Here is a 20,588-nt window from a genome sequence, read left to right on the forward strand (position 1 = left end):
TTCCATGTCTGTTAAAGCGCATCTGTAATATTTTAATCCCTGAAAGCACCTTGCAGAGTGCGTAAAACACCAGACAAAGAGGTGTTAATGTGATGCTGTATATTTATTATCATATACACCGCTTGTGTTTCCAGATGTGTTGTCTTATGCCGAGGAGAACCTGCGCGCTGGGGCCACCCGGCTGGACTGTGTGAGGGCCAGTGAGCAGTGCTTGAAGGAGCAGGCGTGCAGCACCAAGTACCGCACGATGAGGCAGTGCGTGGCCGGCGGCAAGGAGAGCAACTTCAGCATGGTGGCCGGCCTGGAGGCGAAGGACGAGTGCCGGAGCGCCATGGACGCGCTCAAACAGAGCCCGCTGTACAACTGCCGGTGTAAAAGGGGCATGAAGAAAGAGAAGAACTGCCTGCGTATTTACTGGGGGATCTATCAGACGTTACAAGGTTAGTTTAGTGCTTTAGGAGGAACTTTTTCTTGAGAGGAAAAACACCCCAATATACACCCCTTCACCCCCTGAGCAGACTCTGATTTAAATTGTCACTACTAGTAGGTTTTGATGTGTAATATTGTATGAAGGTGTGTCAGAAAATGAAACAATAGTACAGTATTACTACTTTTATTTCTGGGGATGCAATAAAACCTCCACAAAGCCCCTCAGGGTTCTCCGTTTGGGCGGGACTGCCACATTTAAACAACAGCCTCCAGCTACAGTTAATTTGAAATGGACATTCCCATAGCTTTTCCAATCTGGTCAGTAAAGGGATGAGATGATTAGTTGGCCCAGCTCCTCCCACTGCTGTTTGGAGGTGGGGGGGGGGCACCATCATACTCACCCTCACCCTCCCAGCTCTATGACCCTCCCCACCCCTGCTACCACAAACACACAAACTCAAAAAAAGTAGCACACGGCTATTTATCTAATGAAGCCCAACTAAATCACGTGCAATCACTCAACTTTCATTCAAATTTGGCCTCCGACACGGTTCACGGCCACAGTCCTGCAGAGCCGGGATACTTTTTGACCTCCTAAATCACTTTCCTTGAGGGTAATGGAGCGTGACGCCCCTCAGCGCTGCCAGTGCCATCTTAAAGTGTTGGTCATAGCAGTGGGGGGGGGGCTTTTAGTCCCTAAACTGCATCTAGCTCATCAACAGCGAGTCCACTTCCAGTTGCGCAACACAGCTGACCAGTCTACCTAATCAAGCGTGTGGCTGTGTGCCAGCATGGATATCGACTGACCCAAATAACCCATGTCACATGCAGGACAATGTGAGGGGTGAAGGATGATAAACAAAACTGGGGGTTCAAAACATATCTATCTATCTATCTATCTATCTATCTATCTATCTATAACATCTGTTCGTCCTCCTCGCAGGTAATGATTTCCTGGAGGATTCTCCGTATGAACCTGTGAACAGCCGCCTATCTGACATTTTCCGGCTGGCTCCCATCATAGGTAAGATCAAAAAATCTCTTCTGTGGAGGCTTTCACTTCCTTCTCCAAGTATTTCTTGTTTTTTACTGTTTCATTGGTCAACCGTCTCAGTCGAGATACGGTTAAGCTCCAAGCTGTGCATGCTCTCACCGAAGGTCGTCTGTGTGTCAAGTATTTATCCTCCCTCATCCTCTCCGCTATCTGTCTTTCTCTCCGCTCGTTCTCGCCCCAGCAACACTGCATGCTGGCTGGAAGTGACCTTGCATGGGGAGCTATAGTTCTGAGTCTCATCAAACAGTGGAGTAACGCTTCAGTCGTAGAAGGAGAGGGCTCTTGTCGGCGCTGCTGTATTTCGCTGTGGTTGTGGACAGCTTCCTCTTGTGGCTGTTTGAATCCACTTGTTGAAAAGAGTGAGTAACGTTGGGAGAGCATGACAGGCATTTTTTCCTCTTCACATCTGTGTGTGGGAGCGATGCTGACTCAAGCCTCTAGATGGCGATGTTATTCCCTTCTTTCACAGCCACTCAATTACTCAGTGGTCCCACAGTAGAGTATGTTGTTGGTACTTGGGAGTTTAGTCTATGAATGTGGCGCGATCATGTAGCGGCTTACATCTTCATTATTACACTGCAGGTGATGAGCGCTGTGTCAAATGAAACAGACGTGCTCTGCCTCCACATCTTCAAAGAACAACGCTGATATTTTGACCCCTTTTGACACAGATGATCCTTTTCTTTCTGTTTCCTCTGTTATTTATATCTCACAATAGGCTGATTTGCCCTAAACCGATGCTGCTCTGACAGTAGGGTGAGATCATTACGTGGGTGGTGAGATTCACAAAATCTTGGACTGGGTTTCGACTTCAAGACCGATTTGCTGCTAGTAAAGAAGCCCTTTTTTTTGTAAAGCCTATTCTGTCCTCATGCTACTGCGTAGGACAAGAGTAGGTCTTACAAAGGAGAAAGCCAGCATGTCTGTGATCCTTAATACACCAGCCAGTGCCAGCAAGGACGAGCCATCCACAGCCCATCAGTGCTGAAGCATCGGCAGTCTGAGCTGTAGGTTCCAGGAGGGGGAACAGACAGATTTATGGTGTCATTCTTATAGTGAAGGCAGGCACTTCTTATTTTATGTCCAAATGCCTCTTTATGGTGATTGATGGCTTTGCATATACATACATCTCTTCGTAAGCAGCAGAGATCAGACATCCTATCAGCCTGAGTCCGTCATTAAAGCACAGTTATGGAGGTTACAGCTAATTTTATCTTCATTACTGATAAATCTTTTCTTAATTTTTTTCTACTTCTTGATTATTTTTGTTTTTTAAGTTTACAAAATCCTTGTTTTGATGCTGCAAGTGCAGATATGAAACAAAAATCCTCCCATTTGAACCAGCAGACAAAACAAATAATTTTTGCTTTCAGAATAAGCCAAATGACTAATTGATTTTTGAAATTTTTGTAATTTTCTATTGACTTCAGTGCTGCAGTGGCCTTTAGTTGACAGTTTTTGTTTGTGATCTCTTAAAATGAAGAAATGTGAACACTCATCATGAGCTCTTTCAGACTGTTTGTCTCTGGAGTTTGGAGGTAAAAGTGTTCAGTATTTAACAAGAAAAACACGACTTTCAAAGATCTTGTGGTTTTGGACCCCTTGTTATGTCCTGACCACTCATGTCGATACACAGCTTTGCATATGTCTCTTTTGACAAACACCGACCAGTCTGGGTCTGTAAAGTGCTCTTCTGGATAGCATGACTTTTTCTATGTCTGGATGAGGGGTGATGTGTTAGAAAAAGCTCTGGGCAAGTGAAATGGTGATTAGCATATAGGACAGAGCAGAGAGCTAACACAGAAAGGGATACAGCTGTGAGAAGAGTCTGATCATTAGACGAAAAAAGCCAGAAAAAAGATACATTGCTGGAAATGGGACCGATATGAACAGTAGTCTCTGGGGATTCCTGTTTTCAAATTATGCAGATTTAGGTGTTGTTTCGCACAGAACGTTATATTGGAGGCAGGAGTGATATTAAAGTACAGAATAATACCAAGTTTGATTGTTTTTGTCTTTGTCTATAGGAAGTCTCTGTACAACTTCTATTATATTACGTGTGCTGAACACGTTTCCTCTCTTTTACATACCTTTAGTTTCACGCTGCAAGACAAAATATGAGTGATAGTTTTTCTAGTTCATTGCTAATTAGTGAATGAAAACAATTTTTACGTTTGCGGAGTGCTGTCAGGTCCTCAGACACCAGTTTGTGAAGCGCTTATGAGCCGACTCAGCGGCCCGTGGTATTTCAGGAGGCTCTCTGAACGTGTCCTGTGTTTGTCTCAGTCAGGCAGTGATCCCAGGCTATAGGAACAATGGGCAGCCACGATGATCCTGTAATTCCATAATCGACCCCACGTCCCTGACTGAAGCGACTAATCTCCAGTGAAACCCGTACATACAGTCCATAGATGCACAGACACTCAAACACTCACACTGCTGTGCCCTGAACACCTGTTCCCAACGAAACACCCATAGGCGTCAGTCTGATTTCATTACCGAGACATTTAGGGTTTCGTCTTGGCCTCTCAAATATACGTCATGGCAACAGAAGTGGATATATGCGCTGTCTTTGCTGATTTACAGAAAATCATTAAAGAATACTTAACAGGGATTAAAGGCAGAATGAGAATTTTTGGCAGTTGCTGTTTGTAAACACAACGCTCAGAGTTGTCCTCCCTCACGGCTCAGCTCCGCCTGAAGTGCACCAGAGCTTCTTCTTGGATGCATGCTTATGTTAGTGGATCTGCGCACTGTTATCAGCTGGGTGCTACACAAGGTTGATGCCCTGAAACGTCTTAAACACAGCAAAATAAGACAGTGAAGGCAAAGGGCATGGTACCTGCAGATACAGACGCATTGACACACTTCTGGGTCAAAAGGAATGATGGAGAGGAAGTCTATACAGTTTCTTTTCAAGAAAATGTCTACTTATTCTGCCTGTAATATTTAAACTCTGGCAAACTTTTATGTCTGTAAACAGAATTGTTATAAATAATAAATATAAACACATATTGGATACAAGATATATGAACACTGACGTAACAGAAAGCTTAATAATCTGCTCCAACTGAAATTAAAAATAACATTCTAGCTGATAGATGTGCACAAAAGCACACGGCACACAGCAGTGGGTTAATTCAGCTAATTATTTTCAGATCCCTCCCAGAGGCAGGATGCCTTTACCTCTGGGGTTGAGTCCAGTGAGTCACAGACAAGTGTGAGCAACTCACTTCTCTGCACCGAAAAACGAGCAACTGCTGCAGTAGTTCTGATTAGCTCCTCAGTAGTGATTTAGAGACGTGAAAAATGGTCAACATTTTGTCGAAGGAGCTACTGGACATGAGTTCAGCTGCAGTTACACCTTTGAGGATTTACAGATTGAATGCTGTCTTGTCTATTTTTGTAGTCCACCATGTGCGTTCTGATCAGCGTGTCTTTGCTGCATGGACGGCAGTGGAAGTGTTGCAGGACCGGCAGCACTGCCATCTTTCCGTCTAAGTTGATGATTCAATATACGACACATGGGAGGCCTTCTACGAGACTACATACCACACATACGTGATGATATAACAAAGCATGTGCTGTCTTCCCAGCAAAGTATCCCTGTGTTCAGTCCCTGTTTCTTCTCTCTGTGTCTCTGTAGCAGCTCTACCTGTTTTGATGTCTCTCTTTCAGTTCATTAAAGGGCTCAGTGAGTTCTTCTGCTGCCCCTGGAACCTTTGAGACCGCCGCTTTCCTTTTAGTGGAAAAGTGGGTTGTTTTCACTTTACAATTAGCACACAACATGCGTGACATACATACAACACGAAGAAGTACGCCTGTGTAGAACAAGGAAAGCTAAATCTGCACAGATATTTCCTACTGCATGTGCTGCATTTTCCTTATCTGCGTATACATGTCCATTTTTGGTGTGGGACTTGTCTTTGTATTCTGAGAGAGATGCGATTTTTATAAGATACTAGGTAGACAAACCGTAAACAAAAAGGTAGTCATCACGCTGAGCAGAAAAAAAACATTTTCCATCACACCGCATGAGTTTGTACAAGCTTCGAGGGAGGAGAGAGAGCAGACTTTAGATGAAATGGCTGCCCTTCTCTTCACCAGTTGCCCATGTTTATGAGTCACTGATCCATGCAGGAGGGAGCAACACAGAAACAGAGAGCATTATTCTGAGATTAAAGTGGACTTGGAATTACTGCCACACCATTTGGCCCAGGCGGCTGGAAATTCAAAGCAGTGTAGGAAATGGATGAATACACAGCCTGGGTAGTTTCGTATTACTGTATTCATGAATACTTGCTGTTCCAGGTACTTTTCCTGTACCTTTCAAAACATTTCTTTTCTGCATCGACTACTCTTTGTTCTCGTCCCTCTTGCTGTCCTTCTGCGTCACCTTGTTTTTTGGACACTTTAGATATCTAGAATAATGCAGTAATGATAGATTGATAGTCTGAGGAAAAATACATCGATGCACAACACTATGAATGTATAAAATCACATTAATGGTTTTGTTGTAATTTGTCCCCACACCGTGTCTTTGTTGGCTTTTTTTTATCAGTTGCTGTCTTTTACACAGAAATAATACAGTAGCCAGATCATGCAGTGCAAAAGAAAAAATGTGAATCAACAAAGTCAGGTCAAAGTGGACTTTTAGTAAAAAAAATATTAAATAGTGTTTTGCCCTTGAGGGGATTAAATGTTGTTTTGGTGAGTGCTAATTTCTAAACAGGGCAGTACTCTGTTTCCAGCTTTGTACATTGCTGTTTATTACTGTATATTGCTCTGAAATCCCAACTCTCACCGCTACTTTGTTGATTGTAACTCGAAGAGATGTTGGATCTTGGAAGCACATTTTTTTTTCAGTGATTGTTTAGCTAATGAAGTCCCCCCTTAAACTCAAATGAGGGGAGTTATTCTCGTGACAACACGTGTAACTTTTCTTACCTTGCTGCTGCATGGCATTTTAAGCTGGTGCGCTCATTTTATTATTGTTTCACCTGCAGTCTGACGGTTGCACCAGCAAATGTCTTCTTGTTTAATGTTATGTTGCTTATAGACAACCTTGTACCATGATATCCCCGGCGGCTATGTTTGCACCCGTGTCCGTTTGGTTGTTGGTTGGTGTGTCAGCAGTATTACACAAAAACTACTGGATGGATTTCTGGATAAAGGGACGGATCCAGGAATTCTCCAACTCGAGATAGGGCATTTTTGTTCATTTCTCTGAGACTAAAACATTGCTCTTGGTGAAAAAAATGAGTGAGTACAAAAGGGGACTGGGCTCTGTCGGAGGTATGCGCTCTACTGAGAGCCATTGTATTTTGACACTGAGATATTGGAGCACCTGGTGTGGCTGAGCCTGTACGGATACAAATATGTGATGTTTCAAAGTGCGGTTCATCGCTGCATCCTTATGCATGCCAAAGTCACAACAGAGGTTTGCTCACCTTGTAAAACATTTCTACATGTGGGAAATGAGTGATTTGAGCTAGTTTTAAAAAGTTTGGGCAAATTGCCACAAAGATTACGGTGCATGAGTGCAGTGTTTGCAGATAAGAGACCATTTAAGTTTGTGAGCCGGTTGTCATTTTGAAGGGGGAAAGAAATGTAACACGGGGCAAAAAAGTGACACAGACCATAATCGTCAGTCTGGGCAGCAGCCAAAAGTGACTTAGCGTAAATACAGCAGCTGTGGTTAGATGATGGGGTGGCAGTGGGTGAAAACGGATAAGAACATCACAGGTTGCAGGAGGTGCGACCTATGAATAAAGATGAGTTTATACAACTATCATTTTCACTCTGGCCCTGCGGACTGACCTTTTAAAGTTGTTTGGCAGTTTTGAAGTGATAATAGCATTTAAGTTGGCAGCACTTATCCTAAACCACTGTTTGTACTTCAAAACTTTAAGGTAAACATAGCAAAGCTTGAGATGTACAACATGGTGTGAAGTTGTGGACAGAAGTTTTACAAAATTTGTCCAAACCCTTTCTCCTCTATGTCTTTCCCTGTCCTTACATGTCAAGGGCATCAGTAACTGTTACTTAAATTCAACTAAACCTAGACAGCTTGAGTTTTTGGAGCCTTTTATCTCCAACCTGTTCGTGTTTCAGATGTTCTTCTTCTCGCGGCTATGCAGTAATCAGAAACTGTGTTCTCTGGCTTATAATGAATTTTTATCCTCTGTCGATGTGTATTCATGTCTGTTTGGCTTAAACTCTCTCCTTAAGCTCCGTCCTCTTCCCAGTTGGCTGGTACAGCAGCTCGCTGTATATCACCCACTCACCACTCATAAGCCCCAATACACCAAAGCTCAATATTGTGTCTCTTCCATGTGTCAAGACTTCAAACACATCTTGTCCTCCTCCCTCCTACTACTGAAGTCAACCTTGAAGCGCAGTTGGAGCGATGTGTGCATATGTGTGTGTGCGTGTGAGTGTGAAAACATCTGTAAGTGCGTGGCCCGGCTGTCAAGCCAAGGCAGCGCTTCAAATCCCCCTGTGCTGACACACAGGGCTGAGAGGCTGTCAGCACCACTCAACCACTGGCTGCAGAGGAAGTCACTCTCATTATGAGCTGCCAATGTTTAGAGATAAGAGTGTCTACCGCTATCTCTTACCCTGCTTGTGTTTGTGTGTCTGCCTGCATCTGTGTGTGTGTGTTTTGTGAGTGTGAGTGTGAGATAGAGTCAGGGAGGGAAAGCAGAGGAGTTACAGCAGTAGAAACATAATTTATTGTGCTGTATCTTTTGGAGAGGGAGAGAGCGTATCCCGCCTGTTCTCTTAACTTTATTTTTCTGCCTTTATTTATCCAGAGTTGGTTGACTGAGCACACTCGCTCTTTTTTTTGTGCCATTCCCTGCTTCACACTTATTCAGTCAAATGTGTTTGTAGCTGGGAGTTGCTCTGGATATAAACAGTCCTACGCTGTTTGCCACCAAGCAAGCAGATTTAGTGTTTACTTTGTAGAAGTTGTTGAAGTGAGTGGGCGTTTCTTCACTTTCTTCAGGCTTTAGCTGAGTGATGCACCAATCCAGTACACTAGATCAGAATTGGCAACAAGCTAACCCTATTAATCGGATCAGGTGTAAGGATGGGAATGGAGAGCCACTTCCAGTTGTGAACCAGTTCCAAGTTGTCCCATCCATTGCAATCTAAGGCTTCTGAGTTAATCAGTTCCTCTTATTGATCCCGGCATGTTTTTCTGACAGTTGTGCTTTTCAAAAACAATGACATCGATCTCTGCAGTACGCAATGTTTATCGTCTAGGACTTTTATTGTGAGCGGGTACAAAAACAAAAGTCTGTGCGCTGCAGTTGTGAGCTTTGCCGTCAGGCTACGGAGCCTTGTATTATCATTTTATTATCTTCTTAAGCATAGACGAAACTTATATCCCTCAGCTGCCATATTTATGAAAATGTAGGTTTTGGTCCCAAATCAGCTTACCAACCCTGCAACAATGAGTCATTGCAGACAGGAATAAACAGTCCAAAGCACAAAGAAAGATGACTAATTTTAATGTCTGTAAAAATGATTATCAGATATGATGTAACATCAGACTCAGACATTATAAAACCTGAGACTATCTACTTTTTTCCCCACACAGAAAATTGATCAGAAATCAATGACAGAATCAAAGGATATAACTCAGAGCAGAATCTACAATGGCATTGGTATCAATAGTCTTATCAATTCCCATCCCTAAACAGGTGTTGATGAGACACGACAAACCCTTCCAGACCTCAACATTGTTAAAACTTGTTTGTTAGCCAAACCCCAAAATCTTGCAAGAACACAAAATGAATGTCAAGGACTCTTAAATCAGAAAACAACTGTTACTCACAGCACACCATGCTATTTCTTGTTTGCTTTGATGAAGTCATGAGTTTCCTGGTTTTGGTGTCATAGTCATGCACCTCTGACCTCATCAATGTACTTATAAACCCCTTTGCATCATTTCTCGGAAAGCTTCTCTTTCACCTTTGTAAGCTAAATGCCTCAGTTCCCTGAAGCATATTCCACTCTCGCTGCATCATTAAAAGAGATGCTTTTCTTTTTCTGCATGTCAATCAGAGATCAAGTGCAGCTCTCAGGCTGGTGTGACTCACAGCAAGTTTAGTTCTGAATTTAAATTGAAGACCTTTCCAGAGTACTTTCCTTTCTCAGCTTTTGAGCTGGTGAATGGTCAAACCAGTTTACTGATTAAAACTTCACTGCACCCACATCCTGTTTCTTGTCTCAAGACATACGCTGTAGACATACAGTGTCCATGGACTCTCAGTACGATATATAGCCCAAGTGTTTAAGCACCGCTAGATATCTAAGGATAGAGTCTGTCAGCTGGTCCATCTGTTGGTCCAACACTCAAGTCCAGAATATCTCAGCAATTGCCATGACATCACACTCACTTTTCCTCTGGAGCAACCAAACCAATGCTTATATAGCATGCTATCATGCTAAACATTGTAATGCTGACAAGCATAACGTAACAGGTCATGTCTAAGTGGTAACCCTAGGCTATATCCGCAAAAGTTCTCACAATCCAAACCATGATATTTCCATCACCTTAACCAAGGTTTTTTGTGCCTAAACCTAACCAGGTCTGATTCACAGCATCATTATAAACATGAGATGCAAAACTATGGTTTCTATCTAGCACTTTCTAGCTGACTAACAGTACATGGTACCAGATAGCATGTTAAAGCGGTAATTGTTAGCATATCACCTTGTTAAAGCTCAAATTCGTGTAGAGCGGAGGCTGACGAAGAACCGCTAATGTGATTCAGGCCCGGCACCACCCTCAGAATAAACATTGCATTTGAGGTTCAAACACTTCTTTTAGCTTCACACCTTTTCCTTCATTTCTAGTGAGCAGCTCAGGGCAGCTAAGTTGCCCCACGGTATTCTTTCCTGGTGTGTAGGCGTGCTGTAGATGTTTGGTGTTGTTTTTTACCTCATAAGTTCTCTGTAGTACACTGACATGATGTGTTTGTCTTATGCATCCTTACGCAGTAGCCATCAAGCATGTCGTTCGATGGATTCCAAAACACTGCTCCATAGATCTCATCGTCCTGTTCCCTGCACTGGAGTTTATTTTGTTAAGGACTCCCAAATCCACTGCCGACATTACTGTCCCTGTGCCCCGTCTCATATGAAACCTAATCAATGCAGCGCTGTGTTAGATTGGAAACTTGAGGCTGTGTCTACAAGAATCTATTGATTTCTCTCCTTTTCCCCTGTTCCCTCCTTCTTTTTCCGCCCAAACTCTTCCGCTCAGGCTTGGATCAAAGGCTTTATCCTTCAGCAAGGTTTGTGGTGTACAGTTCCCAGACTCTCGTGTTCAGAGGGAAGGACACAGCCTGTTGGGGATTTGTGTTTTCACTGACCTTGTCTAATCTCTGTACAGTTGATTTTAAGCCTAATGTGTGTAGTAATGTGAACTATTCAAAGATTCTATTCTACGAGATGTATGAGTGTATTTTTTAGTTAAATATAGATGGATGGAAGTTGGTGGTGGTTTGGGAGGAAAGGCGAGGCTTAAGGAAAATTCCTCTGCATTGTGGAAGAAAGATTATTCTGATTCACTGGTAGCTGTCAGCTTTCATTGTAGAATGTACTGTATTATGCAGCAGGGGCTGAACCTAGTTCAGATTTAATCCAAAGGCAAGGTCAAGAGAACACCTTTATACTCCATGTCTCGCTGACTGTATTTTTATATTTCCTCATTCCAACCAGGCCTTTTAATTCTCCCTCCCCATGCTGCTACATGTCAGCTGGCCACTTAATTCCCCGAACTGTTTCAAAAATGACGGATCCAGCTGTGGGCCATTGGCAGAATAATTCTAACAGCAGCCATATCATCAGGTTGCCAGTTCAATCGCTCCCTGGCACACCATGGGCCAAGAAAATCATTTAGTTAAAGGTGACCAGATTTGAGTCCCTCTGAGAGGCCTTTGATTGGATGTGAAGTGGAGGGGTGATTCATCATAGTTAATAAATGCGGTTGACAGCTCAAATCAGCGGGAGGGAGCATGTGCCAGGTCTGCCTCCCCTCCGCTGCTTTATGCTGCATGCAAATATGGACAATTAACTTTTCACATACACAGTCTCAGACACCTACACAGATAGTTATACATGAATATATGTGAGCATGCAATCAGGCACAGCTCACAAGAAAAAGGATTGATGGCATTAATGTACAGCTCTTACTTTATAGTTTAAGAAGTAACAGTCAAGTTCTTCAGAGAAACATTTGATTTAGATGCAGTGTTCCCAAAACTTTGGATGGTGTGATAGTAAAACAAACAGGAGGTGGTGAACACACATCTAATTTAACTTGCTTTTGCGGGATACCAAGGAGCAGCCGAGCCTTCAGCTTTGGTGACAGGGTTAGGATTTTGGAATGACTGAAGGAAAAGATGCGGGTTCCTCTAAATAATCCATATTATGGACTGTATGTTAGCGACCCAGACATCTTTTTTAAGTTATTCAATCACCACGATCGACTTCAGTTTATCAAAATGATGAGAAGATTGTTTTAGGTCAGTGTAGTTAATTCTGATGTGTTATAATCACATTGTGCTCTGCCTGGCTGGCGGAGGCATGACTGACCACTGGCAGGTGCGCCAAAGCCACCGCCTCGTGTTAAGCTGCTGCTTTAAGCCCTCAGCTGCACCCAGTCAACTCGCAGGATTAACTTGCCTCGGCTCCGGCCGTCAGGGCTTTCACTTATGCCGCTGTGTCTTAATAGAATTTCATACTCTACCAAAGTAAAACTGGACCGGACAGCGCTGCGCCATTTCCTTTCTTTTATGGAAGTGGACTTGTAAAGTCACGCTTCTTCCCCTGCTTGAAACTGTTGAAATGTCTCGTTCTCAGGCAAAACCCTTCTTTGTCCAAGTCTTGTTGTCCCATAAAAAATGTTTAAATCCATGACCATAAGAATATTATGAGCATAGTAGTAGTAAGTAGGAACACAATCCATCCAATTTGAATCGATATATATTGATTTAATGGTTAACAATCCAATATCAAGGATGCAAAAAGAAGACATCAATCCTTGTCATTACCTGTAAGATACATTTTGAAATTCCCATGGCACGTCTGTGTCAATTTTTTTGTCCAAACGCCGCTCCTTCCTCAACATTCAGACGACTATAGTGCCAGGCAGGAATACATCAATAGTGTGGAAATATTTTGGATTTCAGAGAAAACAAGTGGAGGAAGCTTGTTGTTAAGCTTGTGGTCAATTGTGTAGCCCATCAAAACCAGCATGCAACGAACAACGATCAGGTGCGCTTACAGGCTTGTTCAAAACAATGGCATTAGAAGTCTGACATGAAATAGGAGAGCTCGTATCATAGTGATTATGTTTACAGGAGGGATGTAGCATCAGAGAGCGTATCTCTATCTGCAAGCATGTGTGATTGACAGCAGACAGGAGGGAAGAGCGAGGGCAGATTGTCCACTAGTTAATCGATCGTGGATGGCGTTGTTTTCTCCTACGGATAAAAACAACTGAAACTATAAAATGCTAAAATGTGTCGCCAAATAATGTGAATTCATTTTTTTTTAGGACTTTCTTGCTTCTTAGTACAACAGCAGTATACATTTCCTTTTCCTGCTTAGCACACTTTGAAGATCCCTACTGGTCGATTGGAATTTACACTCCGTCCCCTGTGATCATGGTTGTCAACAGCCACAGTACGTCTGATTAAAGCAGCGTCTCTAACTAACAAACGCCTCTCTTTGGAGAATAATGGCTTTGGCCCTTTTTTTCTCTCCCGTCTCCCTTTGTGCCTCTTCTTTTGATCACAGAACAGCAGCATCCCTGAAAAGCAAACACGGCCTTAAACACACACACGCAGACACACATACACACACGCACACACACATCCGAGAGCCCAGAGTGCACACGCGCCCTTACACACACAAGTGCGAGAAAGCATGCACCCGCTGGCACCCAAGAACACACACACACACACACACACACACACACACACACACACACACACACACACACACACACACACACACACACACACACAACTAGCATCCAGCTGAGCTCTTGTTCTGTGCCAGTCTTTGCTCTCAGAGATGTTAAATGAGGGCATTGATACATAAATTTGCATTTGTTTCATCCACGACCGTCCTCCTAACTAAAAATCTATAACTGCATGCCCCCAATTTGCCATGCGGCTTCAGATGCCTCTATTCTGGGCTTGTTTCATGTGAGGCTAGCGTGACTGTTCAATCGATTCGGTTGTGTGTACACTCTCCTCACACATAAGTGGGCTAAACAGCGATCTTTCACCACACTGATTGTGCAGTTTGTCAATGGTTAATCTAGGTAAACACCATCCAAATTGTTCTTTTGTTGCGGCTCGGTTCTTTATTTGTGCTTGAAGCTCTTGCAGCTTTGATTGAACGGTAGTTTGTGTTCGAGTTGTCAGTTGTGAAGCTCGTGCAGTCTCACTGAGCAGGTAAAGATGAGCATGTTCAGGACCAGTTATTATTTCCTGTTTTGACACTGGCAATAAACTATGCACCTTAGAGCTTCTTCTCACCACATCTGCTGCAGATAAGAACTATACTCCCTCAGTGATGTTACAGGCAACAACTCCTTTTTCCTTATTCTCTTCTGTAACATATTGAGCTTGTTTCCTTCCTTTTATGAAACTCAGGAATTATTAAAGCCTTGCTCCTGTGTGCCCCTTCTGCCTTCACCTTTGCCTACCTGGAAAACACCCAGAATGTGACTTCTGTCAGTCCGAATGATCTGAATGCTCTCTCTCCGGTTCTTCCTTAAACTCTCCCCTTTGACCTGTGAGTATCCCCTTTTATGATAGGAGTCTTGACCTCCCTGTGACTTTTGTGAACCCTGATGACCCCTGATGGCTGTTTGTTGGTGGTCCTGAATGAAGCGCATCTCTTACAGAGGGTGGGGAACCTTGGAGCAGCTCTGCCACTTCAGCCCCAGGCAGGGGGGGCGCCCAGGGTAGGGTTTCCCTGGGCAGAGAGCCCACTCTGGGCAGAGGGAGCCCCTCCTCCACGGAACTGCAGGATCCCAGTAGAAACAGGAGAGCTCATCCCAATTGGGCCATACTGGGTAACCAAACAGAGTTGTGTTTTGTGTGTGTATTTGATCGTGCATGATTGTTTTCTTGAGATAAAGTTAGACACAGAATACATGTTCAGTGTCAGATTGCTAACAGTAACTGCAGTTAAACAGTGCCAGCCACCTGCAGAAGGTTCGGTCCAGAAGCCAGGTTAAAACATTGGCAGTTAACGTTTCTGCAAACCGCTGATACGTTCACATTTGTATGTGTCATAGGCTGTGTGCCATATTGACATTTCTACAAAACATGTCACATCACGTTCATGTTTTTAACCTGACTTTCATGGTGGAGGAGATGATGGTGAAGCTAGAGGCGAGAAGGCTGCCAAGCCAGTGACCACTGTTTGAGACTGCGTTTCAACATTTCTAAGCATGACACCACTGGATACTTTTAAGAGGTGCTAGAGCTTTTGAGCAGTGTTTGTGGCGACAAAAAACTGATATTTCTGAAAGGAAGTTGGGACATCTCCAGCAGGTATTTTAAGCCAAAACATGATCTTTGCCTAAACCTAAACAAAGCAACAGCACAGTGTTGTCACAAAATTAAACAAAAGAAACTTAAAGGTGCAACCTAAAAATGTAAATTTTCAACATATCCATGGTTTGCAGAAATGTACATTGCCAACGTTTATTCTGGTGATTGGTTTCGCAGTTGGTAAAAAAGGTTTTATAAAGGTGGTCACACTACACAGTTACTTCAGACATTTCTCGATTAACCGATTCCTCCTGAACTAGTCCCTGTTGCCTCAGAGAAGCATCACAAACATACTGTCTCTGCGCTCTTTTTCATAATGTATAATAGTCAGTGTATAAATGCCAAAAGATGTACAACATATGTAGAAATACCTGAATTTGATTAGGACTGCATTGTGCACTGCGTTTTGCTCTTGCTCTTTCTGTTATGCATGACTATCCACGCGTGAAGATCTGCTCGTTATCAAATATCATCCGTCTCTTTATACCCAGAAAATCTCTGGTCTCAGTCTCCTGCAGTTGGTTAAAAAAAACATCTGAATGAGACCAACACATGATGCTATTGTAATTCATACCAACATTTGGAAATACAGGTGTAAGACCTAAAGAGTTCAAGATGTTTGGGGTTGAAATATGAAACTTGTATTGTCAGTTTTCCTTGGATCTGTTGATCTGTTCACACTGAGTTTAGCCTCCTTGGTATCAGATTAAGCCAGTTATAGATTTTGGTGCCTTTGGGGCCGTGTGAGAGAGGTGTCAGACCACTGGCCTGGCCGTCCGTCTGTCTGCTTAGTCAGCTGTGTCAGGGAGGGTTGACATGTCCTTCAGAAGAGTTTCTACAGCAGATGTGCTCTCTGTTGAAAAACCCTGGAGAAGAGAGGGAGGGATGGAATGGGGAGGCGGCAAGAGACAGCGAGAAGTGGGGGGGTAGAAGAAGCAGAGGATATGTCATATTTTGATATTCCCACTGTGCCATTTTGGCTTATGAATTTCCATTTTAGAGGGCAGTCAATGTCTGTGACTGCTACATTAGTTTTATGGCCAAAAACAGCTTATTGCAGGCTGTGATGGTGCGAGGGGAAATATTTCATTTTGCATCACGGCCTGCTGAAAAGTTAACTTGCTATGTCTTTGTGAATGAATTTGGTCGTTATTTTGCAATACACTGCATTATTTCAATTTTGGTACATATGGGCCCAAAGTGTGCACGCACACAGCCACAGACACGTGGTATACTAATAGATTTTTTTGCCGAACTGCGAGGACATGAGCATTTCTCACTGAAATATGAATATACAGACATACTCCATCATCATCTTTATGCATGCACAACTGACCAAAGAAGCAAACTCAGATCTGCACTCTCACGGGCAAAACACGCACAGTTTCTGCTGCGAGTCTTGCTCAAGGGAGGATTACATCAATCGGGTTGTGAGGCTGAATCATGCTGAATTGTGTGTTCTGACTAAAACCTGAGGGGCATCACACACACTCTGCTCTGCCTTTTTTCCCTTTCAATTTCACTAGAAGTATTTCCACCCACCTGTATTTACTGCATATTTCAAGATGCTCATTAAACATTTGAGTGCAAATGTCAGGAATTATGAAAAAATTCGGTTTAACATTTATCCGAGCTGTAAAAAAGCATCCATTTTATAGAAGATATATGTGGTACCTGTTTTTGCCTCTCCTAGACAGTGATTTATTGTTACATGCTTGCACTGTGCAGAAAGACCAAGAAACAGAAAACAAGACCAACAAAATAAAAGTGCAAATCCCCAGGTTTAGGCTGGCAGGTAATCATTGTCACATTGAAACATGCTGGTGTCAGACCAGAGTGTAATCTAGTTAAGACATGTCAAGTATATTAACTATGGTAGTTGGAAATGGAAACACTTACTGGTACAGGGAATCAAATCCCCCAAGACAAAAGTCAACTCCAGCACACGTTTCATCTCTGCATTGATTTATTACAAAAGTTTGGATTTTGGCACAAAAGATATCTTGAGAAAAGGTTCTCGTCACCGAAATGTCAAACTTTTTAAATAAATCTATGCAGAGGTCAGAAGTGTTTACGGAAATTGACTTTTTTCTTTGGAGTGAGAAGGAAATATTTCCATTTTCAGCTCTGTAAAATAACCGTCTCTTTCTTACTCCGTGTCTCTCTCTGTTTCTGCTTACAAAACATCGTCTACACCGGGATCAGAATCAAAATCGGATGCATTGGCCGGGTGTGATGACACTCAAATAGCTCTCGGTACACTTAAACAAACATGAAGAAGTAGTTCGGTAAAGCAGCACTTCCTTAGCCATGCTCCGCCAAAACAGAGATGCACGCTGTAGTCTGTGGTGGCACTGGCAGATAGGCAGGTGGTGTTCAGGATGATGTAAATGTCTGGACCTTTACCGTGTCACACAACTCTGTAGTACTTTGTGATGGGCACAGAAGCTCCATCCCCCTCTTCAGACACTTTTAGTTTAACAAAACATCTCAGAGAGACATTTATGCAAAGTTTTAAATGCCGCTCTGCCTCTCTCCGTCTGTTTTGCCTAAATGTTCCTGCTCCAGTCTGCATCATCTGGGTTTGTGCCTGGGTGGGTGTGTCTGTCTGTCTGTCTTGGTGAGTGTGTGTAGAATAGAGTGAGTGAGTATTTGTGTGCGTTTTCCTCGGGGGTGCTGGCGTTCAGATTAATTAAAATCTTCCATCCCTCTGTTCTCTGACAGAAATATGGATGTCGCTGAAGGCTTAACAGTAAATACTGTTTCTCCAAAATTGTCATTTAAAAAGATTCATCGTCCCAGGTAATAATTGACGTATAAGGCGCCACTCTAAGGATTTGAAAAAGAGTATTATTGGACTGCCTGAATTGCCTTTTAAAAACTTCTAAGAGTATCACTTGTCTCGCGTTAACAGTGAGACGGAAACTAAATGGGCATCTGTCTAAGATTACATTTCAACTCATTCTTCTTATTGTAATTATAGTTTTATTAACCTTCTCCATTTACTTAAATGAAGAGTGTGGCCGTCCTGCCACGCTGTGGAAACTGATCCTTCATAAGCAAAGTGCCCACTATCAAAGTTTAACTTTTATGTGGACGTGTGGCTTCATTTATTAATTTACCCAGAAATATAGATCCATGGGTAAAAAATGGCATGTAGCCTTTGTTTGATAGGATATCTTTGAAAGTGACAGGTGTTGGGAGAGAGAGAGGGGGGGGAAGACATGCAGCAAAGGGCCTCAGGCCCAATTGAACCTGGGCCACCACTGAGGACTCAGCCTCAGTGCATGGGCCACCTGCCACTGACACTTAGAGACAACTGGCTCAATGAAAGTGAAAAATGTTAAAAAGCTAGATGTCTGGTTTCACAAAGAATCAGTGTAGTGTAATTATTTCGATATGTGACGTGCATTTACTTATCGCCACGCACAATTATGACGAACTGGTACTGCTACTTTCAGAAGTCAATATTTTACATTCATTTCTTTTTCTGTTTCTATATTTATCTGATAGCCAGTTCAATCAGGAGAGACAAGTGGATGAAGCAAAGAAAATTGCCGCGGATGATTCTCGATTGAGTCTTGTCAGAAGGCCCTTGGCGCTTAGACTCTACAGGGAGATTTTTTGATTGAGGAGCATCTGCCCTGAACAGCAGCAATGAAAACCCCCCCGTGGAGTCCAGACACTGGTGGTGGTGGTGGTGGGTGATGATTCTACTGAGACTGATAGGCTGATGAAATGTTGAAGCTGGTGAATCTGTGAAGAGCAGGCGGTGATGGGGAGGTGGAAGGGCACACAAAAACAGCAGCATGAATGAACTAAAGGCAGTGAGAGAATCATATTTTAAAAAGACAGCAGCTCGATGAAAGGCTAATAGTGTAGGTGTGATGCTGTGCTATCGGATAGATGTGTCCAGCTGATGTGAACAGCTGATATCTCAATTCATAGCCCCGGATAATGACGCCCGGAAATTAAAAGTGAGTATGTATTAGCGGTGTTAATGACAGGATGGTATGACAAATGAAACGTCCTGAGCATGTGAAAGAGTCGTCTTCCTGACTGAACTCTGGAGAAAGCTTCATTTGTTGACAGATAAAACAGATATACACAATTACTGCTGTTGTGGTAACAAATATTGTGAAGTACGTCAACTGGTAAACATAACAATCTAAAGAAATTTCACTGCAGTAAAACTTTGAATGCAGAACTTGAGTCTGTAATAGAGTATTTTTGACTGTGATTGTCATATCAGGGATCAAACCTGTGATGCTCCTCCTGATTCTCTCTACCACCCAGACCAGGCTGACATCATCTTTGTAGCCTCATCAGCTCAGGAGATTTGGCCACCAGCCCCCTGTCTTTTGCATGAAGCGTTATCATTAAATGGGGAAGACGAAAATCTCCTCCCGAACCGAATGAGTCACGACCGTCTGAAAGAGAGAGCTTATTTTAAATCAGCATTCTTAGTCAGAGGAGCTTACGGAGGGCCACGCCCAGAGCGTTTATCCTCTCATTCCATTCTTAGAAACTTTGCACAATTCTCACAGCCTTTATATAAAATACTGATGATTAATTAGAAACAGAGCTGTAAGGTAAATATATTATTTAGCTGTTTTGCAGTGTTAAATGTTTGAAATTAGCATTTTTAAAGGAAAACTTTTGCACCTCACAGGGCAAATATAACTAATCTGCATAAAAAGAGGGAGGGGAAAGAAGATAGGGAAAAAAAGAGAAATGTGGTGCTGACAAAGGTGAAACAATCGTGCATACAGAGACATACAGTATGTACTGAATATTTCAGTTTGGGAGCAGCTGCTGTAATGTAAAAAGGTCAGTGAGCATTACTCAAGCAGTGACAGTCACACAGCAATATTTATATTCCTGGTGTAAAGCATCCAGCGCTGGTTACTGGTCCTGAGTCATAAAGCACAAAACCATTTGACTATGATGATGTAGTTAGTACATAATTCATGAGAGTGACATATGTTTGCACTGAGGAGGTACTAGTGTACATAAAGCTGTCTGACAGTGCTGCGTAATCTAGTTAAAATCCATAAAACGTGAATTTTCTTCCCGAGGTTGATATATATCACAATATGGCAAATGTATGCAAAATCTCATTCTAAATGCTACAAACTGGGTTACACTTTAGTTTACAGGTTAGTAATTCCCTGCAGTTAGTCCTGGAAATGTAATTACACAGTGATGAAAGTAGAAAGTCAGACAAAGACACAGTTCTGAGACGGTTATTGATTTCTCTCTGCGTCTTTGATAAAACAAATCTACCGGCATCTCACTGCTCTTAGTCTAACTGCTAGTTTGGGGTAAAGCCAAGCTGTTATTTTCTGAAGTCTGTGGCCCGACAGGTAAATTAGGTCTCCAACCTAACGTTAGTGAATGTGTAACTCGTGATATTAAAGCGTCAAACATTATTTTTTTGATGAATGAGACTTTGAATTTGAATTGTATGTATGCTATGTAATGCAGGTCATTTCCACCCAGAAGTTATTGTA

The 20,588-nt window shown here is 42.6% G+C and overlaps 1 protein-coding gene across 4 annotated transcripts in view; it reads left to right on the forward strand.

The window, feature by feature from the left end:
- gfra1a (gdnf family receptor alpha 1a) overlaps positions 1 to 20,588 on the forward strand; it is a 100,115-nt gene that overhangs the window by 2,821 nt on the left and 76,706 nt on the right. For 3 of the 4 annotated variants that reach the window (XM_084376176.1, XM_084376175.1, XM_084376173.1), the window contains 3 exons: positions 135 to 440; positions 1,373 to 1,453; positions 14,421 to 14,591. In XM_084376176.1, the coding sequence (XP_084232302.1) occupies positions 248 to 440; positions 1,373 to 1,453; positions 14,421 to 14,591 (445 nt within the window). In that variant the 5' untranslated portion in view covers positions 135 to 247. The remainder of the gene's footprint in view (positions 1 to 134; positions 441 to 1,372; positions 1,454 to 14,420; positions 14,592 to 20,588) is intronic. The other variant, XM_084376174.1, reaches the window with a different exon arrangement.

The sequence above is a fragment of the Pagrus pagrus genome (genome assembly GCF_965226575.1).
Source record: "Pagrus pagrus genome assembly, chromosome: 15".
Lineage (NCBI taxonomy): Eukaryota > Metazoa > Chordata > Actinopteri > Spariformes > Sparidae > Pagrus > Pagrus pagrus.